A 25,145-nucleotide genomic window follows, 5' to 3' on the forward strand; every position below is an offset into this window, starting at 1 on the left:
ATAGAAGTTTTTAATAATCTATGCTCACATTAAATTAAAATACATCCACATCCTTTGGCATTTAAATATACATTTTACATTACTACTAAATTAAAGAAAGCAAAATAATAGAATATCTACTACAACTCATATGGATAATATTTGGCCTATCTTCTGTCTCTTCCTTGGTCTCCAGTTGACCTCTTTTGACTAATAGCTGGATCTCTTTCCATTTTACCAGTCATAATTATTTAAGAAATTACAGGGAGCATAAGATGTCATACACTTTAGGCTGATACTGTTAGTTTGTAATGTCTGAATAATTAACAAGAACAAAATTGGATTTCAGAGGATGGCTAGAATCATGGCTAATGTTCCAAACTGATTCCCTTTCTCACTGAATTTCACTTACCAAATCATACAAGGCTTGCACTGCAGAGGATCAGATCTAGAGAAATCTAGGAAACTGAAGCAGAAGAGCATTTCTTTCAAAATGTCATCTGTCTTGCAGAAATATGTAAATGTGTAGCCAGGAATTTGTGCACTGTTTTCTGTGTTGTGCTGACAGTTTTCTTCATCTCTCACCTTTCAGCCTTCAACAGTATTTCAAGCTATACTCATGAAGACATAATTGTTCATTAGAATCTTCTAGGGAATTGTAATAATGAGAATGTAATAATAATATAATAATAGGTACTATTATCCATTTGCTCCTCATCTGTAGCAGAGGTCTGTCTGGACCTCTTTTCAGTATTTCTTTTTTAACAAATGTGCATGCCATGATGGTACTACGATCTTGTAATTCTGTTATTACTTTATCCACATTTTATGTCTGCATTTTAATACTTACAGTAATTTTTTATATATATATATATTTATCTTTTTTTTTTTAAGTCTGAATTTGTTGATCTTCTGTGAGACTGAATTTATCTCCCAAGTGAGAAAGAAGGGCTGAATTGTGTAGTCACCACACCTCTATGTTATATGACATGCGATGGCAGAACAGAAAATATTTCAACTTTTGCATTTTGGACTTTTAATCTCCTGAATGGCAGCACCATGTATGACAGTCCTACCTCAATAGAGAATCAGGGAGGTGGCCTTGAAGCAAATAATCAGAAACTATTATGTAAGCAAAAAGGGCATTCCTTAAGTCCTGGGAACAGACAGTATTAAGAAGAGATTCAGGCTGGCCCCTCCCTGACTCAGTGGGTATAATAGAAAGGGGAGGAGATGCACAATTAGACTTTCAAGATTCTCAAATATAAAGGTAAACCACATTTACATACCATTCAAAAGAGACAATAAAAAAACTAAGGAAACAAAAAGACCAGAACACATCCTCTCCAGCAGCCAGATAAGCAAGGATTAACACCAGACAAACAATCAAGCTAAACACAATATCCCAATCAACCTACCAACTTACCAAGAAGAACACCACACCCCACCAGCATTGGCAGGGCAAGCTACTGTATATAAACAGGGAGCAAACTTCACACTCACTAGCACTGCTAGTCTTACCTAGTTGGGTAATGAAACATCTGCAAGCAAACAACCAAGCTCAGAAAGCAACAAGGACGCCACATTTCAAGATTCTGTTGTTATAGCTTATCAATAAAGGATAGTTCTAGTTGTCTTGTGCTGTCGATTTTTGGGTCTGGTCTATCTAGTGGGGCTAGTATCAATCTTGCAAGTCTCATTGTGCCACGCCCCCCCCCCTTTGCTTTTTGTCACCTTTCTGGAAATTGGAAATACCAATTATCTATGTGCCTTATTTATAATGCTTGTTTCTACACGGTATGAAGTGGAGGGTATTTTCATACTTTAACAGGTAATGTTTCTAGAATATATGCATTATCTTATGTGGATATTTATCATCTCCTACAGCAATATGATATGTTGATGGTGAGCAAGTATTGTCTTGAAAACAGTAACATTAGTGGGTGCTTCCAGAGGAAGAATCAATCTTAATTTCCCATTGGATTTCCATTGGAATCCATAATGGTTGGCCAAACTTCCTGGGATCTAGCCTCTTTTGTTTTGTCTATCTGTAAACTATTTATGGAGTGAATTGCTTCAAGGACTGGGTATATGGCCACACACTGTTAGCGTTGATTCAGAAAGCCCATCATGGCCTTTTCAGCCCTTAATCATAGAGCTCTTAATTCCTTTAAGTCATACAACCATTCTTCAAACAGTGGAAAAAAATGAAATCTGTTCTGGAATTTTACCACATTGGCTAGTTTTCTTCTTGGGCTCAGATGATTCCTACAGCTTGAACCCTTGGGCTAAATGTTATAACAAAGAGCATTCTTTCTGTAATCCTCTGTACTCCTCTACCAGGGTCGCATATTCTTCAGCAGTCAATATGATCTTTACTATTTACCATTTTAGGGAGGGAGAGAGAAATAGCACATTCATTTCTATTTTTGAGGAACTCTATTGTTATGCTGCTGCTAGACAAAATTAGTCTGCTGAACATGATTGTGGTGTTCATTATATGGTGTCATATGGGAGCATTATGTTTACAGGTAGTCCCCAGTTTAAAAACAAGTTCCATTCCCAAGGTCTGTCCTTAAGTTGAATTTGTATGTAAACTGGAACAACATTATTGTATAATACTGTATAAGTAGTATTGTGTAATTAACTTGAATCATTGTGATTTAACTCAAATCATTGTGTATTTCACTCAAATTTTGCTACAATAGGCTCTGTTTTTAATTATGGATCATCCATAAACTGGGCGTTCTTAACCCGAGGACTACCTCTTTGTGCCAGAATAGCATTTGGGACAAGCTTTCCTAAAAGATTCTTAATGCTGTCACACATTATAGGATATACTACAAATATACATATAGTGGGCTCTGAACTCTTAAATTCCACATTAAACACTAGACATAAATGTCCCTTAAATGTGTATGTAGTCACCTTTCCTTACTTTAATTTAGCACTCATTGTTACTTTGTCATGTGAGTATTGGACTGGAATATTACCCAGCATTATTTATAAAATAAAATGATTCTCCTGAAAAGTAGGAATAAAACAAGTGTAAAAACCAAACTAATCTAATGGATCATGAATTCCTTTGGTGTAATTAAGCTCCATGTAAAGCACATCAAGATGTTAAAGGTGACTCCCAAAAGTTAGTCTTTCAAAAGTGATTAAATTATTAAGTATAGACAAGTGCATGTGTTCTGCGTTCAGAATCTCCCTTTTATTTCTGTTAATAAATTGAACTTGGTTATGTAAATTTTCAGCGATTTTTCTAATATTTTCAGCAGTTTGACTTTGCCTTTCACTCTGTCTTCTTTTCTATATGTCATTGACAATGATTTAATTTAAAATTATTGAATTGTTTTGTATTTACTTGTTGCTGTTTGTTTGTTTTAATCTAGAACTCCTCTGGTGGTCAGAATCTTTATTGTGATAGAGTTCCAAATAGGAGGGCAAGCACTATCAGAAGTCCAAAATGGGGTATGCTGTGGATACAGAAAAGCAAGCTTTAAATCTGTAGAACCAAAATCGATTCTCTTTCTGAAATGTGCTTGGACTGGACTACATTCAGCTATATCAGCCTTTGACTTAGCATCTTGATGTATCTGATTTCTTGCCTCAAGATTCTTTCTTGCCGAAAAATTCAGCAAAGGAATATCTGGTCATTTCTGCTTTAGTCAATGTGAAACAAAAGTCACAATTAAGGGAGGAGATATGCCGCTGTATTTTTCTTAGCCCCATAGACAGTTGCATTATTGAGGTAGGCAAAAACGAATGTACAGCAGCAAAACTAATAATAAACAAGAAGAAACGAGGCAAAAGGAGTCAAGAACACACATATAAGCTCTATTAATAACATCAGAGGATTATAATATATGAAAAGAGTTTACTGTATCTAAAAACAGTGCAACAGTGTCAGTTATGAGTTCAAGCTAGGCTAGGATATAGCCTCTGGTCCTTTTTGATATGCAATGTATGGGTGGCAGTTCTTCTGGATGCTTTCAGTCATAACCCCAAAGGCAAATGTTGTATTTGTATCTTTAGACTGACATGTGCCTAAGGTAAAATTTGTTCTCAAAATAGTACTACATGCTTACATTGTCCCCCTTGTTTAATATATTACAATTATATTTCCACTTCTAACTGTATTTAAGGTACCTATTAACATTTTATGTTTTGCACGTGGAAGAAAACATTTTAATTGCTAATTGATCAAGCTGAAACATACTATACGTCCTAATAACCAGTATTCAAGTTTTGTGATAGTGTAGGTTTCATCCTTAAATTAAATTAGGGTAGGATATATCTAAAATGTTGGTCTTCTTTAATATTTTCTGGCATTTTTAGCCTAATTCAATTAACATTGCATATATATTTAAAATAAAATGTGTAATCTGATTTTTAGGGAAACATACACGACAGTGAACTCCATGCCTGAGATATTATGGTTACCATCCAACAACAAACATGAGAAACAGTATCAAAGTAGTTAATGTTTTTTACATTGGGCTTAATATATCATATAACTGAATACATTAGACATGCTTAGTTATGTGTTGACGATGTGTTCGTTATAGTAAATACCAGTTTCACTACCTTAAGATCTATTCTGCAACCATGGTCTCAGAAACAAAACAAACAAAGAAAATAAAAACACAAAGTTTGGATTATGTTACAAACTCCCCATTGAAAGTTGAAATCATTACAGTAAGTTTTTACTTTGGATAAAGTGATGAAACTTCAGCAATAACAGTGTGGGAAGCAGATAAAGCCTTCATAAGACATGAGATAATTAATGGATTAGTTTTCTAAACAAAGATCTGGGTCTTTTAGTGTCCACACTGAGTTTGCCCAATTAGGAGCTAGCTGGAACCTGTCCCAACTGGAAGGAGAAAAAATGTCTGCAGTGCCTGTTTAACACAGCGTAGAGCTTGACTCGATACATATCAGTGTGGGAGAGTGAAGCAGGCACAGGGGGCTGAGTTTGGTCTGGTGGAAGGTCGTGGCAATACTGTGTGACTGTGAACTGTTCATGAACTGGAATTCCTGCCTAAGAAGTGTTCCTTAACAAATTATCTAGATACGTTAAATGACAATCAAGGTATTTACAGGAATTGACCATTCTTTTTTGGAACATTGCTGGTTGGCATTCTGAATGTAGGGTTAAATTTGTTTAGATTAGATTTCTGTGATGGAATGGAATTATGAAGGCCAGGCTTAGGGAGATAAGCATTTTCTTAGCTCGCCGCAGGAGCGTGGGAACTACAAGAGGATGAGACTGGCACCTCCCTGAGGAATTCACACTGTTGTGGCTGGCTGACTTGGGACCTGGGGTTTCAGTCTGGGAAGATTCTTGCTAGAGGTTGTAGCTAATAAACATAGCGGAACTGATTTTGCATTGTCTCTTGGAGTTCCTTGGGCTAGGCCTGACATCAATCTTCCCAGACTCAAACCCCAGTTCCCAAAGTCCTCCAGCCACAACAGTGTGAATTCCTCAGGGAGTGCCAGTCTCATCCTCTTGTAGTTCCCACGCTCCTGCGGCGAGCTAAGAAAATGCTTATCTCCCTGAGCCTGGCCTTCATAATTCCATTCCATCACAATTTCTAAGTATAAGATAATGCATTTACAGGAGACATGATCCACTGAGAGCATACAGCTTGACAAATATACTGTCAGAGCTACTATATCTAGGAAGGAGGGTAAACCAAGTGGAGGGTTATGTATTTGTGTCTCAAATAAGATACAATCAGAGGTGACTAAACTGAATCCCTACAGCCTATTTGATATGGGTATAAGTCTCCAATTCAGATCAAGCCAGCAGATGGCATTCAAACAACGAACAATTTTAGCACACACTTCCATTAAAAACTTGCCAATAAGACCCCCATAATTCAGTCATAGTAATTATAATTCCCCGAAAGCTCTGTGGAGGAGAAGTGGTCTAACTGCCCCTCTGAATATTAACAGAGTATCCTTAAAAGATGGAAGCCATCACCCCACCCATCTCCTGCCGAGTGGGACTTGCAGCTTGCCATCTATGCTAATTCATACTGGATGGACAAATTCTAGATAAGGTGTCAAATATACCCAGGATCCAAGACATAGAAGGTTTCATGCATAATAACCAGCACTTCAGATTGCTCCTAGAAACAAATGTGTAGCTGATGCAGTCCCCGCAATAAAGGTGTACCATGGCTGTAATGACTCCCATGTACTAGCAAAAGGGTAACTGAATTTTGCATTAGCTATAGTTTTGTACTGGGTTAATGAATTTAAGGGAATTAATTAGGCATATAAAATATTGTACTTTAAATATAAAGGGTGCAATTTTATACACATTTACTTAGAATAGCTCTGTTTATCTTCTAACTAGATTTACCTTTGAGTCAGCAGTCTCACGCACAGCTTGAGGTAACTTCCATTGATTTTAATAAGCCTTATTGCGACATTTTCTATTTGCAATTTATTTCTATTCCAGTTTCTAAAATTAAATATTTAAACTAGTATGCCTGAATATTTTGGCTATGATTTTTTAAAATAATTTACCTAAAGAAGAGACATGGGGAGCAGTGAGGAAAAACTGTAATGGGTTCACACACAGAGAATTTTTGCCTTCCTGGATTTCTTTCTAAGGGGAATTTCCATTTCTCTGAAGATTAATATTTTGGTGGGATATTTTTATGGGGGGTGGTTGTTGCTTTTTTCTATCTCAATCTATGTAGTTCTCACCAAATGCTATATAATCTCTAGATTATCTAGCCTCAAATACCAAATTTAGACTTTTCTGCCCAGTGTTAGAAAAATGAATTAAAAATATTTGTCTACCAAGATATGATGCATTAAACTGAACTTATTTTTATTATGACACTAACATTTCAAACAAAGATATAACTAGAGAAAGGGGGGATATATTCATTGCAGAGAAAATGCTTTTGTATAGATTATAGTGTTCAGTCTTCTATTATACTTATTAAAGTTATTTATAGACATTTTACATTCTCTGAAATCTCAGATCATACAATACAATGAGTGTTATGAAATATAAGAGCCTTTTCACTTACTTTTGATTAAAATGACCCTTTCAATCTCTGAATATTTAATACTATTTTAATTTATGATATTTAATCTAATGTTTTGTTCTGCAGATAAACAACAGAGGTGGGGAACTTCTGAGTATCAGCTGCTGAGGAAACAAAGCAGGAGAGGGCTTTATCTTCTTGTCCTAATTCAGTATTTCCTGTTGCCATCTGCTTAGTTGCTGTAGAAAAAAATGTTTCTCCTAGTTTCAGACCAATGTTGCCCAATATAGTGTCCTCTAGATGTATGGTGACCCTAACTGCAATAGCCATGCTGGCTAAGAATGCTGAGATTTGTAATGGATAGCACCACCTTGAAGAAGGTTATTCTGTGGCAATGTTTACAGTTTAAAATATCCCTATTACTGGTCTTAAATATTATCATTTACAATATATATATATATATATATATATATATATATATATATTTTCAAAGCTTTTGCCTTGACATATTGGCTGGGATCCAAAAAGTGCTTGAATTTATTGAAGTGAGCTTAATTCAACCAATGGATTTTAGTTTATTTTTATTTTAAATAGTTAAAGCCATGCTATAACTTCAATCCTGAAACACCTTCTGCTTCAAAAGCAGATTGCCATGTTAACACTGAAAACAATGTTATACAGATCAAGTTCCTTAAAGCCTATATCTGAGTGAGGGACAAAGCTCATTTTGTCTCATTTCATTTAGAACAATACATCTCTTTGCAAAAACTGTATTGAAAGAAGCTTACCTGGAAAATCAATGTAGGGAAAGTGTTTCCTAGAACAAGTGTTTGTAACTAGCAATCTGATTTTTGATGTAGGCTTTCACAGCCAGTATCTGTTGAGCAGTATTGAGCTTCAGGGTTTAGTGAGTGTGGCCTAGGCAGCAGATTTTCTGACATTTCACCAGCTATTGAGATCCACAAACATCCCAATAGCTTCAACAAGAAAGAAGAAAGTGAGGGGTAACACAGCCTGGTTATCTGCCTTGCCCCACACCAAGATCCTGTCCAAAAGCAGGATCAGTGAGAAATCAGTTCCCATAAATGGCCAAGTCAGAAACTTGCCTGGACGAGGACCTAATCACGACTCAGTTGCTCAGACTAACCAACCACAACCCAGCAAAAACAAAGAACCAGTCAGGAATCAGTACCCCAAAATGACCAATCAGAAGCTGGCATGAACAAAGGACCAATCAGGAACCAACATCACCAATGTGACCAATCAGGATCAAGCACAAAGAACCAATCAGAGACCAACCCTCACCAACTTGCACCAATCAGAAACCAGCTTGGATAAAGACCAATCATAAGTCAGGTCACCTGGCTATAAAGAAAGAGGCCCAGTCAGTCCCTGCTCAATTGCCTGTGGTCTGTGTAGCAGACTGCTGGGCCTCTAAAGATGCCAGCCACAGTTGCTGGTGAAATGTCAGGAAATCTGCTGCCTAGACCATAGTCACTAAACCCTGAATCTCAACACTGCCCAATTTGATTCTTCATGGTACAAAATATGGAATAAAACTTGGTTTGAATGCTTCAACAATGGGATTCTTCAGTTCTTTTAGTTTAATTGATTGATTGATTGGTTATGTGCCATCATGTTGGTGTTGATTCTTAGCAAGGACATAGATAGACCTTTTCCAGAATGATCTGTCTCACACTGGCCCTTCAGGCCTCCTAATGGTGCATCCATCATCACTGAAATTGAATCTGTTCATCTTGCTGTTAGTTGTCCTCTTCTCTTACCTTCCACCTTTCCTGGCATTGTAGCTGTACAAGCAACTGTACTATAATTATTATATTTTACTTACCTGTTTTGGGTGGCTTACAAAACCCTAAATCATAAATAAAAATCCGTATAACTATTCCCATATCTAACTGTTCTTAAAGTAAGAATTTGTATCTTGTTCTCTCTTGAGATATTAAGGGATATGATGGTAATTATGGGAGGGAATGATACAGTGCATTTCTTTAACACCTATAGAATTTCCATATTAGCAATTTGTAGTATCATTTAACTATTGCTACAGTGATATATTACAAATATGGACAGGCTTTATACTGCAGTAAGGAATATATTTCTTCTAGATAAAATCATAAATATGAATTTTGTTCTGGCCGTTAGCTACTCAGGATGTCATCATGAACTCTACTAGACATAGACCTGGATTTTTTGGAAAAAATGGCCCTGAGACCTGTGCATGGTCCCTTCATTTTTGATCTTACGTAAGTTTCTAAACACATTTTAGTTTAGGCAGTCTTTTTAATTTTTATAATAATGGTGGGCTACTTTGTGTTTGGATTTGGACTTTGCTTTTATGTTGGTTGTTTATTGGGGTTTATGTTATCTTATTATTTTATTATTTTTATGTTTCTAAATTGCCTGAAATCTTGGGTAGAAGTAGTATATGAACAACTGTGATCAATCAATTAATGTAATCAATAATTATAAATGCAAATAATTATTTTAAGGTCTGCACATCTACACATCTGATAAGGTAGGAATTGTAAGCTAATGGAGCATTAATACAGTGATTACTTTGAAAAACTACAGTTAATGACCTTAGAAACCTGATGGGACAATTTAAGGCATCATGTTAAGCCATGGTTTGTTTTAATCATGACTTCTGGAATATCCCAAAAACAAGTCAAAGTCATTCTTGTTTTGTTGTTCAATGAATGATTACTTTTTAGTTTTATTTCTTTCTTTTTAGATGCTTTTGTCTTGCACTTCTGTGGATTGGTTAGAAGCTTGGGCAGGTCACAAAAACAGACCACATATAATAGATCTGAAGTGCAAAAATGTGGACAACCATTAGATGGCAGCAAAATCTTTGCTGCCATCCAATGGCTGTCCAGAGTTTTGCATTATCTGGTAAAACTAATACTGTATATCTGGCAGGAAATAACAAACGAAGTATTTGTCAATCTGCCTTGGGAGCAACCAGGACTGGAAATGATAAATCCAAGGAATAAGTATCTTGTAGCTGAAATGAGTAAAGGTTATTAGGAAAAGGGTTAAAGTAACAACACAAGAATCCCAGTAAGTGCTTTAGTTTCCAAATGAGAAAACTATATATAGCCAAATTAAAGCAGCTAGATTCTCATTCTCTTCCTTATGCTCTTTTGGTGAAAGTAAAAGGAGGTCTATTTACTGAAGCTGCAGCTATTGGAAGCAGCTACTAGCCTTCTTATTAATATGAGAACCAGCTCTCATAGTACTGCCTTAATACCAACTCTTCACTTACTCCATTCACACAGGCCAAAACTAAGCAACCCATGTTATGACTTAATATAGTGTGTGAAGATCAGAAGTAACCAAGACCATATTTTATGGTTTATCTCAGTACAAATGGCACATCTGAGCTCAGCAAGGTTATTACATGGTTTTACAAAAGCAGTCTTATAAAAAGAGAAACTCTGATTAAGGCAGAGTTTCTAAATTATAGTTGTTACATAATTTAGTGAAGTTGGTGTGAAACAGCTCTGCTATCTGGGAATTGTAGTCTAGAGGGTACTTGTAGGAGAAAGCTGATACTAAATTCATTAAATAGGATAACATATTTTGGATTAGAATATCAACTGTGATAGATCTATAATAGTACTCTGCTGAAATCTCTTGCATAAATCCTAGAAGTACTTGGTTGGGTTACATATAGGGCCTTCTCCACAGCACAAACATGTGGGCAACAACCTTTTCTGCTGTGACCCTACAGTGTTATCGTTACCTTGTTCCCAGTGTATGAAGAACACTCTCATAGGCCATCCTTAGCTGTGCTTCTTAAAATGGTGTTAGCATTCCAAAACAGCTTCATGGTGTATAAAACTTATACAATAGCTTTGTTGCCTATTATTTAGAGGGAAGTCAAGTAAATTTAGTTACTGGGAACAGAGGCAATAAAGGCAGGGTAGAATCTGGCAATGTGAAGATGAAATTTCATGCCAGTATAGTCTTCTGTCAGCTCAAGGATGGGCATCTCAACTCAGCAGTGGGGAAGGAACCATAAACTGGTTGTAAAAGCTTTGCAGGCATACTCCTGTTAAGCCCATTAGGTGGCACTGTTAGATAAATCAGACATGGAAGGAAATTAAAGTTGCCTAGTCTAGAATAATATAGAAGTAGCATTTTGTGTTTTCTTTTAAAGTAAATTCCCCTTTTGATTCATTAATGTGTTCTCTAGAAATGTTGATTTTGGTCAACTCAGCCTCTTCCCATAGATGGTTTCACTATTTTTTCCTCATTATTTATTTATATGATTTATATGGCCCCTAGTTAGGCTTGAGTTCTGGGGATTACGTAGAAAAATGCTCATCCTCTCACCCAGCTCATCAATTGAGCTTTTCCAAGGACATTATTACTGTATAACCTCCTTGATACATTATATCCATCTTATCCATTATCTTCCCCTTCTATTTCTCTAACTTTGTGAAGTGTAATCATTTTTTCTAATCCATCATCATTTGCATCATTTGTTTAAAGTATGTGAATTTTTGTTTGTTGATCATTATTCCAAGAGAATAGCTACTTTTTTTTTTTTTTTACTTTGGCTATTATTCTAATTATTCTGATTTTATTGCTATAGAAATATCCTTATCCTTCCTAATCTTCTCTAAGTTTGTTATTGTCTTCCTTCCAAAGATTAATCCCTTTGCTTTTCTAGCACAAAATTTGTCTATCTATTCCTAAACCCAATAAAACAAAATCATCTACCTTTACTCCTTTGCAGCACAGCTGTAAGTTCACTAAGCATGTGGTGTACTTTTTTCATTAGCTTAACATAAAATTCAAAGTGAGTGAGTAGGAAATACAGTAATCATTTGTATATCACAGAGGAAATTTCTGAAATGAAGGAAGGAGACAGATTCACAAAAAAAGTTAAGAAGCAAAAAGAAAAAAAAACAATACACAGAGAAAAAAGGATTTTGCAAACATGCCAGGATTCTGTCATTTAAATAATTTATAACAAACTGATCAAGTATAAAATTTCTGCTTTTAAATTCTGCACTGAGAACATCAAAGTAATATCTTTAATTTATTTTAAGAAGTCATTTCTAAGGCAGAGGGAACCAAGTGTCTAATTATGCCGCATGCAAAGCAAATATTAAATAGCTGCGTAACCTTCACAGATTACACAATTAAATTAGAATATGCTATCAAACTTTGAAAAAATGATCTGGAGAACCAACACATGGTTTGTTATATCAGAAAATAAAAGCAACAGATATATTAATGGGTACATATAACACCAGTAACTAAGATACTTGGTTTATATATCATTTAACCCCATAAACCTAGTTATCCTAACTTCACTGATCATTCACAAGAGACTGTTTACAATTAAAAACAACAGCCCAAAAAAGTAACTGAAGTACTGCTTAAAATCTGATCCCCTGAACATATTATTACAAGCCACATAAGGCCACCTTTGGGAGAAATCCAGGAACTATCCAACATGGGACCCATATTTAAGTTTTAAACCAAATCTTCATTTTTTTTTCATGTATGAATGCACTCAAACGATTAATATATCAATTTATAACCATTTGTATACTGAAATTACTGGTTCACTTTGCCCATGGCCACCATGTCAAGGACAAGGTATCTGTAAGGGTGAAAGGGCATGTACTTATGCATTTGTCGCAAAGGCAACAATTCACTGATAGAGCACAGATTCTGCATGCAGGTCTCAGTCTTCATTCTGAGCATCTTCAGGTAGGATATGAAAATCTCCTGTCTGAAATTTGGAGAAGTACAACCACTAAGAATGGGGTTATGCATTGCACTACTAAGCCAATAATGTTATTTGATTGGTTCATATCATGTGAAGCCATTATGGTTTGTAAACCATACCTGTACACAATACCTGTGTTTCTCAACCTCAGCAACTTTAAGATGTGTTGACTTCAGTTCCCAGAATTCTTCCAACCATGGTCTCCCAATCATGGAATTCCCCCATTCTGGCTGAGGGAATTCTGAGAGTTGAAGTCCACACATCTTAAAGTTGCTGAGGTTGAGAAACACTGCTCTGTACTTTAATGTTGTGTGTAAACTAGGCCATAGTACAGTGAGTAAGTCCTGGCTTTTGGCATTCTGTAACCCAATACTTAGTTACATGAATCAAGTTCTAATTCTCTATGAGACACCTTCTCTATGTTCCAAAGGAACCCAAACTGTTTCCCCCAAGGTATTTCTGGCAGTCATGTCTAATCTTTTCTAGCACTAACATTTCAAAATATAGTTCATGGGAAATATAGCCTTCTCTGACATGCCTATTCTAAAAGCTTGCACATATTTTTTTTAATTTTGTTTTTCCTCCAATGATATGCCTGTGTAGTATCCAGCTAAAAAAAAATCAGTTCTATTCAGGTGTTAATTTGGTTTGCCATATAAGCTGAAGAAATGGGATACTATTTTTTTAGAAACATTCAAGACCTCTTTGATCATGCGAGACTAAGTTGCAGAGTTTTCCTACATCTTGCCCCAAAGCATTAGTTTTTGGCTTGTTTTTTCCTACAGAGGGAAGAAAAAACTTCCCTGTTCTTCCTACAGAGGGAAGAAAAAAATTATAATGACTTACTGAACAAATGACTGAAATAAAGTTTGGTCATATTTGGTGAAATATTTCAACAATATTCCTAGAAAATGCTATACTTAATATACGGAATTACTAACTTAACCTGATCACCTTCAAGTGTTGAGAGAAGCCTATTAATCTTTGCTTTATGCAGATGTAACAGTTTCATAATTATCTATTTTCAGCAGAGCTCAGCCTCCCAGGATTTAATTTAGCTTGGGTGAGAAATTCTGATCACTTCATGACCATTGGTGTAGAATGCTTGGGTAAGTTTTCATTTTAAGTAAGATTAGTTTTGCTGTATTTTTGTAAGAAGGCATTTTGCAGACACGAAGATTAGAAAACGTGTTCCTGCACCATTTTAAATTATAGCATTCATTAATTTTCCAATGTGTAAATTACTAAAATTTATATAAGTATATGAAATATAGCCACCAAATCTGGGCTCCAAAAAGCTAGATGACCATTTGATTTATCTCAAATAGATGACAGCCTTTGGGATCAAAAGCTAAATTAGTCATCAATATTTTAATGTATTGAGTATCCATGGAAGCTGTCCCAAATTCCTGGATAACTTCACGTTTAAATAACGTGTTTATATATTGTCTTATGTAAGTAAGAATAGTGAATGAATACATAAGACAATGTATACACAAGCTATACTTTCAAAAGTACTTTACAGATGTTCTTAAACTTGGAGATGTTCAGGAACATACAGTATATGTCATTCACATTCATTCTCAAAGATAAGTAAAACTGAGTAGACACCTTGATTATCTGCTATGTCTGGTGTTAGGAAGATATTTGTTCCTCTTTCCACACTGTTTTCATTTTGAAAAAGATTATAAATTTTTTCCATTATTTCCCTTTAGTTTCTGATTGTAAATCTTTATACGTTATTTAAAACCATTTTCTTCTCTGTTATTTCAGTTTTCTGTGGAAATATTATATGATTTAATTATCTTTTTGATGTTGTTGTTTTTGTTGATAAGTTTCTCAGTAGAAAGCTGCTTCATACTGAATAGGTCCATGAGAGCCATTCATATAATAAAATTGGAAGCTAGTCTCATTTGTTGTGAAACATACTGTACATCTGCTTTACATTTAATAGATTTTGTAATTCCATTCAATGCTTCTGTTTCTCAGTTTGGATTCTGCCTATACACTTATTTTCATTAAATTACTGTTCTACTCTGCAGAGATTCTAGCCCATTGCTTTCCAACAAAGTCCAAACCTAACACTTAGCACAATGCTTAAAATTCATCCCAATATTGTTAATATAAAAACTGCCTAGTTGATTTATTTTGATATCCACAGAACCTGTAGAAAGATAAAACTGTTTTGACTTTAACAGTTGAAAAGTCATTTGAAATACTTCCAAAAATGAAAGGATTAGAATCATTTGCTTGTTGCTTCTTCCCCCCAAAAATGGAGAATATCCTAGTGTAGGAATGGAAAACTTTCTTTGGTTCAAGGCTTCAGTTGGTTCCTTTCTATAAAATGGATGAAGAATGCCAATTTTCTTTTGTTCCTTTTTTACTGTTTGGGTTTTTTAAGGGTAGAATTGGAAGTGTGAGGGTCTTGGGAACTAAATTATTCCCATTTCTGTCCCTAAACCCCCTTAGCGGCCAAAAATTGTACTGGTGAAGTGAAGTTAAACATGACTGAATTTCACGAGCATGATTTGGAGCCATTTTCTCTAGGGCTTCAGTGTGGAAATGGCAACTGTTTTCCTCCCAGAGGCTTCCCAGTTCCATCCTTACTTTTCGGGAGAGAAAAAAGCCACAAATAGGAGGTTGCAAATGGGATGCTAGAAGAAACATCTGACCATTTTAGGTTGCTACTACTGACCAATAGTCTGGGCCAATAAGACCCATATTTTCATATTTGGAGGTTTACCTTCACTGCTTCTAAGAATATAATTGGCACTACCTTGGCTCAAAGACCAATCATATTCACCCCTCCCTTTTCCTAGTTTCCAACCACCTGGCCTCATGACCTTCAGCTCAAAACATTGCATCTATTGTAAGTCATTATAGACCTTGGATTGTTTTTCCTCTCATGGCCACTCAAATACTGTTGGGGATATGTATATGTTTGTATGAGAGAGAGTGTTTGATCCTGAACATAGACAGCATTAATTTTTCTCCATTATTTGATAAAGAGATGAATAAAATAGTAGCTTCAAAGAATAAATAGCATAGATACCTAGGATTAGTGGCGCCCCTTTTTAAATTTTTTTTTTTTTTTAAGTTCTGAGCATATACTGGAAATTTCTACACCACAGTCAAGCTGGTTTGTAAATTCTGTCTATCAGATAAACTATTTCTTCAACAGGTATGCACTCATTGCTAGAGACACATATAGGAGACTAGTGTGTTCTGAGTAATAAAGATTTAGAAACATCTTGCTAAGATAAATCAGCGTTATATTCATTTTTACCATAATGCCTGTAGCTGCTCATAAGTAAGGCATGAAAATTATTGTCCCACTGTCTGATATACTAAGATATCCTAAGCCTGAATGCAGTTGCCCCATTTAGCTTTCAAAGAAGGAGCTGCAGATTGATCCATCTCTCCTGAATGTGTTTAAAGCTTAGACTTGGCTCAAGCTGTTTTGCTGCCTGAGCTACAGCAGCAAATGGTCTCCCCTCCTCAAGTCAAGGTATATAATAACTCTTGAACAATCAATTGTTGCCTGTGGTTACCAGACCCTTTTTTTTTTTTGCTATGAAAACTAATAGTGCTATAGCAGATTATACTGCTAAAAATCGTAGATGCAAGAATCAGTGGTAGGGTTGTTACTGATAGTTCCTGCCTTTGTCTGGACTTCTAATTCATGTCTTCCAATATTTCAGCTGAAGACAGAAATGTGATTTTTTTAAAAAAAGTTTTGAATGTGAATACCAAAGATCGCTGTAGAGTTTTTACCCCCCACAAAATAACAAACATGTACTACATGTTATAAAGGATCTAATATACTGGTTGCATAGCTTAGGTTGACCCACTCTAGTTTAAAATGTAACAATTTCCTGCAGTATTATCCATGCTACATTTAAATGGGGAAAAGTTTAATTATACTTAGTGTAAATTATTTCTGAGTAAATATAACGCTGTTCTATAACCCTTCAAACCTTTTAAAAAGCCATTTTCTCTCCATTTCAGTCTTTCAATCTCTCTTTCAATTTCTCTCTCTCTCTCTCTCTCTCACACACACACACACACACACACACACTGCCATTTTATCGTAGTAAATTTTACAAGTTAATTAAGCATTGTGAGAAAAAGAACCTTTTTTTTTTTGGTCTGACCTGAATCTACTGCAAATCAACTTAATTGGAGTGACCCTGAATTCTCTTACTTAGTAACTAAGTAGAACTGCTCAGGAGGAACACACCAATTAGACTCCTGTTGCTATTGTTTCTTCAAGTATTTCTTTTTTATTTCCCCTGCCACTTGCAGTTTTCTTTGGATTAGCTTTTCTAAAGTTCACCATTTTATTTTCAGCACCTGCTTTGCTGCGCTTGATTTCCTATAAACAATCCACCAGAAGTTGTGCTTAAATTGGTGGGTCTAGCCCATGGCCAGGCTTGCTTTGGATGGTCTGGGCAAGTGGTTGCGAATAACAGGAAGCATAAACAAAACCGCAGCAGGAATTGCACTGGACTTAATGAAAGATTGTGATCCAAGTTGGGAGACAGTGGTCACTATGGCAGTAGAGATAGCCAGAAGAATGTCACGCTGGTGCTTTGGGAGAGTCTTGTCAACCATTTACTCAAATGGGCAGCCCATTCCCAGTCTCTAGAAACAGAGAATGCAAGTTCATAGAATGTGACTTGAAATCTCAGCTTTGAATTTTTGATCAGACATGCTCTGAAAACATTGTGTATAGTTTTCTATCTGGAAGGAAAGGGTGAAAAAAGAGGTGTGTGTATGTACAGTATATATGTATATGTGTGTGTGTATGTGTGTGTGTGTGTGTATATATATATATACACACACACATACATACATACATACACACATACACACACACCTGGTGTATATATATAAGAGGTGTATATATATATATAATTTTACTCATTGTTTGAAAGTTATGCATGCTTATCGTAGAACCACAGAAATTAAAATATATGTTGGTTATGAATAACTTGTCCCATTGATTTCAGTGGTACTACCAAAGGCATGACTACATCATAATCAATCCAGTGACAGGAAACAACACTTCCACCTTCATTTCCATTTTTGATCCATATAGTGCTGGGGAGAAAGTGGCATGAAAAAAAGGTCATGATCAGCAAATATGAAAAATAATCATTTTATTGAAATGATTTTGCATTGTGATTCTACATTTTACAACTTCAGTGAATTCTCAGAAATCCAAGTCAAGTAGCAGACTTCCAGGGAAGAAATGGTGAGCTAAAGATGGCTCTGCTAAAAGCAGAGCCGATGTCCTCAGCGGACTGAAGAGCGGGTGAGTAGATCAGATCTTTGTAATTCCTCTCCGGACAAGGAGAGGACTTGATATGGCCCACACATGCTCCAGACAGCTGCTCCGCATGAGGACGCTGCAAGACAGCAGTCTCCAGTGGGTTTAGAGCTCTGGTAGATGAGGGAATAGCCATCTTGCTCAAACCATGGTTGGTGCTTTTAAGGACACTGGGTTTGCCTATTTCCTTTTCTAATCACTTTTGGAAATTGCTTGTTAACTGCTTTTTAGCTGTTAGGAACGTTTGGATCAACAAATTTGAAAACACTGGGTGAGTTTCCTTCAATCCTTAGTGAAAGAAGTTTTAAATACAAGTTTAAGGACTTAACTTTTTTTTTAAATAAATAGCAAAAGGATTATTAGAATTTTGATTTTGGAAGTTACAAATGGACTAAGGGTCCAGATAGATTTGAAATAAGATTTTAGAATAATTATAAGAATCTTTCCCATGGGAAAATGCTTTTGTTTTGAATTCTTAAAAAAAAAAAAATCATAGGATGAGACTTTGAAGGTTGGATACTAGAAGGAACCAGAAGGAACTAAAGGCTACAATTAAAGGAAAGAAACACTTAATTTGACTTACTAATACAAAATGAAGCAAAGGATTTTAACATTGGACATATTGAAGGATATTTTTGAATGGACCCAGAAATTAATTTTAAGAGTGTCTGCCTCTATAGATAGACTGTGTTTTACCTGACAATACTGAGACTGATCTGAAAGTAAATTTAAAAATGACAGGCTACAAGAATGGCATAGAAAAAGATACTACACTGGACATACAGAAGAAACTGGCTGTCTTAATAATTAAAAGGGATATACAAATAAGAAACCAAGAGAGTGGTCTGGATAATTTTCCTATACTGGATTTATAAAAGAAGCTTGTTAAAGCTTTGAAGAATTTTGTGAGGAGGGACAAAGAAAAAATGAAAAGAAATCAAGTTCTAGGACATTATTTGATGGGACTAAAGATCAAGATTGTTAAAAGGAAGAAATATAAAGTTGGTTTATTTGATCAAGGTTAAAATAGATATGTTGTTGTCTCTGGTAACCCTTAATGGAGTTTTGTTGATCAAGACTGAAATGACGAGACTTTAAGGATTTGTTTGCAGATAAGAGGTGGGATATGGGAAGAAGAGATCATTTGTTGCATTTTAAGAGAAGGTGATAAATTGCTAAAACTGGTTATACTTGTTGTGATGATGGGGGAAGTCATTTATTTATATATTTCTTTTCTTTTTCTTTACTATATTCTTATTTTTTTTCTTTTCTATTTTTCTATTTTCTTCTTCTCTGCACCTTCTATTTTTTCTTTTTATTCTTTTATTTTTTTAGTTTGCATTAGTTTTTATCTTTGCAATTGTAATTTTTAGTAAAATTACTATTTAAAAAAGAATCCAAGTCAAGTAGAAAAACTGCAATGCTTAGAAATAATTGCTGTAGCCCTGGCAACTGACAGTGTCCTCAATTCGACAATATTTCAATTGAAACAAAACTAATTTGCCACAAAACATTCAATCTGCACCCCTAAATATACTTATCATTGGAATAAATGAATCTCTCAAGTTTGCTTTTGCTCAGTTTCTCATTTTTTCAAGATTAGATCCAGCTTTTTCCCCATTTCTGCGTAAGTTTTTCCTTTAAAGTTTGCATTAAAAGTCATACATTTTTTTCTCTATGTTTATTCCTATTTACAGTTTTTTAAATGTAGTTCAGCTACAGGCCTTCCTTAAAGAATGCAGATCCTATCCATTCAGTACATCCAATCTAACGACAAACTCTTTTGTTTCTCAACAAGGAATGTTTTGCCTTAGAGCTTACTCCCAGCATTAGGACTCCTGTTAGTGGCTTTATAATAAGTACAGAATCTTGGAAACTAAATTAAAAACCTCAAATTCTCATTTATTAGTGAATTCATTAAGCAGAACATCTTTGAACATTTTGAATCTCTTTTTCCTAGGTTTTTGGCAGCCTTGACTGAGCTGCCTTTTATGAGATAAAATGTTAAATAACTCCTCTCCATCTATCAGTTATGTCTGACATTGGTTTGCCACTTTCCCAGCCTCCTCTTAATCTTTCACACTTCTACTTTTTTTACAGTTTCTTTTTCATAACTAAGTTCACTTTTCTAAAATATGTTAGAACACAAGCAGAACTCTGTCAGATTGGGCTATAGATTTATCAGCCTTCTCTAAATATCTGGCTGTCCAGATGTTTAAGAACCTCACAAGTTAGACCTGAAAGCAGTACTTCTCTCCCACCATTATTGCCATGGTAAATTTTATTCTAGAGAATTGTATATTGAGGACAAGAGGCGGTGTCAAGCTTTTTATGGCTGATACCAGCTGGATTTGTACAGGCAATGAAACAAGGATGAAGGCCTCTAATGAATACGTTAATTAGAACAATTAGGAAATCCATTAAGAAAAAAATAATTAACTACCAAATGTAAAAAGCAAACCCTACTAATAATGAATTGCAGGTGTGATTATTGTATCTTTCTCCACCAGACATAGTGCAACATGTTCAAGGTCTCCCACTTTGGGGCAAGTTGAAAGGTTGCCCACTGTACCTCATTATTGTAATAATGGTTCTTTGCTTTTGACCTTTCCCAAACTATTTCTCACAGTTATCAAGATAGCCTGAGACAAGATTTTTTTTTTTTTTTTTTTTGGTCTGTGCTCAGTCGTTGCTGACCCTGCAGTGACTGCTTGGACGAGTCCTTGCAGTTTTCAAGGCAACTGTTTTTCGGAAGTGGTTTGCCAGAGCCTCCTTCCTAGAGCAGAGCCCAGCTGGCGAGCGCAGGAGGCGGGGTTTCCGTTGCTTCGCGCCCTTTTCGGGCGAGCGCGGTTTCGCGCTTACCGGCAACTGCTCCTGACTCCTTTTGCAAGGCACCGCCAACATTTTTCCTCCCACTGGAGTGAGAGTACCCATTTATCTACTCTCGTGAGTTTTCGACCTGTTGGGTTGACAGGAACTGGGGAGGAAACAGGAGCTCACCCTGTTAACGCGAAGGCTGGACTCGAACCGCTGAAGCGTCGACCATTTCTGGCCGGCAACTTTCAGCGTCATTAAGCCGCTGCGCCACCGCGTCCCCCGAGACAAGATTGGCCCATTGCAATAATCATGCATAGGGGCCAACCGCTTCTCTCACTGAGAAATGAATGGTCCATTATGACATAAAGATGTGAGGAAACAAGCACACAGGATTTGAACCTTGGGACAGTATCTCCTTCCCTCCCTCCCTCCTTCCTATACAGAACTTGTTTTCTTTGATATTAAGGGCTTTCCTAGCATCTGTGGTGAAAAAAAAATCATAAGAGCTGTGCTTGTGAATCTCCAGCTTGAGTCTTTTAGGTCAAGTCTTTGTTTGAGTAAAGCTTGACAACATACAGCTATCAAGGGTAGTAGCACTGATCCCCTTAACAATTAATCTGTGAAGTTGACTTTTAAAGCCAACCAAATTGGTGACCATCATCTCACCTAGTGGCAGCAAATGCCACAGTTTAACTATGATTATGTGCAGAACTGCTTCCTTTTATCTGTCTTGAATCTTTCCACATCTACTTTCAATTGATATTAGTATGTGAAAAAAAAAAAGGAAAAAAAAACCCTTATCAATTTCTCCGTGTCTTTTATATACATTATACTGTCTTTCTTCACCTACCTTATTTCTAAAAAACCAAATGCTGCAGCCTTTCTTTACAGGAAGCCTAGCACCCTAATGATTCTGGTGACCTTGGTTAGCATCTTTTCAAATTTTCCAATCGTGTGGATAAAGGAAGAAACATTCTGGCTGGTTCTTTCCTACTTACTGAGAAAACAGTTTCATTATAAAACAGATTTATGTATTAAAACTATGCCACAAACTGTGTTCCCTTGCCTGCCATCTGAGTGGCATTTCATCCATAGAGCTCAAATGTTACAAAACCCAAAGTTTAATATGTCATAAGTGTTCATAGATTGCATGGAAATAAATTTGTAATCTGTTATCGTATATTCACTTTATATTTTATCTTAATGCGTGAGTCTTCTAAACTTGCTGTCTTCGGTTTGTTTTACAAGATGTTTTTGATGCAGGAGTTTGCATCAAAAAAACACAGCAGGTTTTTTGTTTGCTGTTGTTGTTATTACTACTACAGATACAGTCTCCTAAGTGTAGATTATTTATCTGCGAAATGAATTGCTGTGAAATAACCAGACAGATTTTGTTACTTTTTTTTTAATGCACTGGTCAAAGGTTTTTGTGTGTGTGTGTTGAGAAACAGAAGGCTGAACCAGAATTTTTTCCCCTAAAAGTACTTTTTTAGTACTTAAACTAATTAAATGTACTTTTGTCATGTTAATATTTAAGATCAGCAAAAAACGCTATGTGCATTTCTTGCTTGCAATACTTAGCAACACAAATATATTTATTTATTATTTTTATATGAATTGTTTTAATAGTGTAATTCAGAAATGTTCTTTTTCAGCTTTCATATATCATAGAAAATATACATCTAAAATTTGGGTGTGATGAGTCGTTCACTTTACCATTCTCTGGATAAATTCTTCCATACATTTCTGACCAAATTTTATTTATTGCATGTAAAATTTATGTCTCTATATACTTATGCAAGTGAACAGTTCCATAATGGGAGAAATAAGCAATGCGCTGGCAGTTCTAAACCCTAGACCAAGAGGCAAATGAGACTCTTTATTTATTCATAACATTTTGTTGTGTCATGAGCAGTTTCCAAAACTTGTAAAAAAAATTTAAAAATCAATAACACGAAAAATTAAATATAAACATAATATCAACTCACCCAACCAAATTAGTAGATGATTAATATAAAGTACAACATAAAGTAATATAAAAGCAACCTCCATACTAGAGAATATAATGATGAATCAACAATCTAAAATGTGCTAAGTAATATTTGGAAACTCAGGAGAAAAAAGTTCATTATCTGGTGCTAAAAAGAAGCAGATAAACTCAAAATGTAGCCACTAAGCAAGACAAGTCTCTCTAGAAAGAGTATACCTGATAAGCCATTGAAAAGCCTCTTCACACAGGTGAACTTACATAGTCTATGATGCAATGCTGTGCACACTCACTTGGATACAGATGTCTGTGTAAAAAACTCCAAGTGGGATACCTTTCCAAGCAAAGATGAGTTGGATTAAACTGAACCTCTTTATCCCATGCCTTACAATTACAAACCACATCATGGTAATGATCATCAGATGGAAGGCCATCTGCAGTTTCTATACATTCTCTCTCTTTGTCAGTATACATTTTATTTCTGGCGGGAACTGTATCATATTTCTTGAGAGAGGCAGAGCAGCCCTACCATGTACCCTGGGTAATTTCCAGAGGGCTGATTTGCACTCCACAACTCAACTGGAGAAGCCTTCACAGAAATTATTGCAGTTGACATTAGGTGAAGTGACACCACAACACGATGGTGTTCAGTGTGCATACAGTACAGAAGGCATATCACTGGGTGATGCAATCAACCTGTGATGAGTAACATGCATCTTGAATCCACTGTACCAACAGATTTCTGAGATACTTGCCTGAAATACTCCCCATGGCACATCGTTCCTCTCCCATCCCTTATTATTGATTGTTTAAAGAAAGAAAACTCTTCCTCTCCTCCTCTGGCTGCGGCTACCTTAGATGCCTGAGGAAAACTGAAGCGAAAGAACACCCGAGTTAAACTCAAAGGGAGGTGGTAGTGACAAACCCCGCTCTCCCCTACCTCCATAGGCACACACCGCTTTTCGCACTCCCCTGTAATTACAGTCACAGCACAGGCAAAGACACGCATCGCCAGTAACGGGCGAGGCTTCCCCGGCTGCACCGGCGTTTGCGAGAGAAGAAGGACGAGACAAGGCGCGGGGGGCGGGCGGGCGAGTGGGAAGGAGGCGGGAAAAAGAGAGGACAAGCTCTGCTGGGTGGAATACTAATCAGGCAGGTTCCCTTTCTGCAGCGAGCCGCTTCCTCCTCTGCAGAAAACGCGCCACAGACAGACTTTGCGAAGCTCCCTCCCCGCGCCGCCGCCGCTCAGCTGAGGGGGAAGCGCCTCAGGGCGAGCAGGAGCAACTTCTAGGCGCGCGCCCTCCTCCGCCTCCCCTGCCCGGCCGCCGCGCTCCTGCCCTTTCGTGGCTTTCGGCAGACAGCTGCTCGGGCGCATTGTTTTTCCCGGCGGCTGCCGCTACTGGCAAGCGGCCTCAGTGCCGCCGTGCAACTTTGAAGGTACGCACCGCTCCGCCGAGTCCAGGCGCGTCTCCCCAGCGCGTCCCTAAACGGGGGGCGAGCGCAGCGGCGAGAGGAAGGGAGCGAGTCCCTCTTTTCTGCCCCCTCCCTTCCTCCGGCACCCGCGGGGCCACAGCGGCGCGCGCGGCGCCCATGGCAGCACCGTTTGGAGCGCCAACTTCTCTCCGCCTGCCCCCTCCGCTTCCCGAAGAAGCGCTTCTCAGCCTCTTCGTAGCCGACGGATCGCAGCTGCAGCAGGACCGGGAGAGCGACGCCTGGTGAACGAGCGCCCGCGGGTCCCCCTCTTCTCGGGCGCCCTGACAGGGAGGCGGTGTGGAGCTCGCCTGCCCGCTCGCCCGGCGGCTCTGCTTCTCACCCTCTTGTTGGCAGCTTGGCACGAACCAATGCAGATGCAGCCCGGGTTTTAGCTGGGCTATTTCAGACAGCCGGGGGAGTTCGGCTTGCTCTGGCTGCTGCTGCTGCTTCTGCTGCTTCTGCTTCTGCTGCTTCGACCTGCGCCTCCTTGGTTATTCATCACCGGGCTTTCCATTCCTGACATTTCTTCCTGAACGTGGTCGCAATTGCCAACTGATCGCCTTCGGCTGCTGCTCTCCCCGGGTGTCATGCAGTCCCTCATTTCTCCTGTGACCAAGGCGATTCTGGTGGCTTTGTTCATCTTCGCCATCCTCCTCATCCTATATGTGATTCTCTGGTACATCTGCCGAGATGTGGATTGCGATCATGGGATCTGATTGCGGATGCTAGGCAAAGGCTTAACAGGCGACTTCTCATTGCCTTCTAGAACTGTGA

At 37.2% G+C, this 25,145-nt stretch overlaps 1 protein-coding gene across 2 annotated transcripts in view; it reads left to right on the forward strand.

The window, feature by feature from the left end:
- Nucleotides 1–22,546, forward strand: part of LOC148215163 (uncharacterized) — a 45,946-nt gene extending 23,400 nt beyond the window's left edge. Inside the window, exons 1-3 of one of the 2 annotated variants that reach the window (XR_015796868.1) lie at nt 7,620–9,256; nt 13,791–13,871; nt 17,775–22,546. Coding sequence is in view for 1 of the 2 variants with exons in the window: in XM_088144979.1 (XP_088001105.1) it covers nt 13,791–13,871; nt 17,775–17,794 (101 nt within the window). In the remaining variant the exon portion in view is untranslated. Of the gene's footprint in view, nt 1–7,619; nt 9,257–13,790; nt 13,872–17,774 lie in introns of those variants that run through there. The other variant, XM_088144979.1, reaches the window with a different exon arrangement.
- Nucleotides 22,547–25,145: the final 2,599 nt, after the last annotated feature.

The sequence above is a fragment of the Python bivittatus genome, unplaced genomic scaffold (assembly GCF_059951505.1).
Source record: "Python bivittatus isolate LINGU-HERP-01145 unplaced genomic scaffold, Pbiv_v1 ctg000350_np1212, whole genome shotgun sequence".
Taxonomy (NCBI): domain Eukaryota; kingdom Metazoa; phylum Chordata; class Lepidosauria; order Squamata; family Pythonidae; genus Python; species Python bivittatus.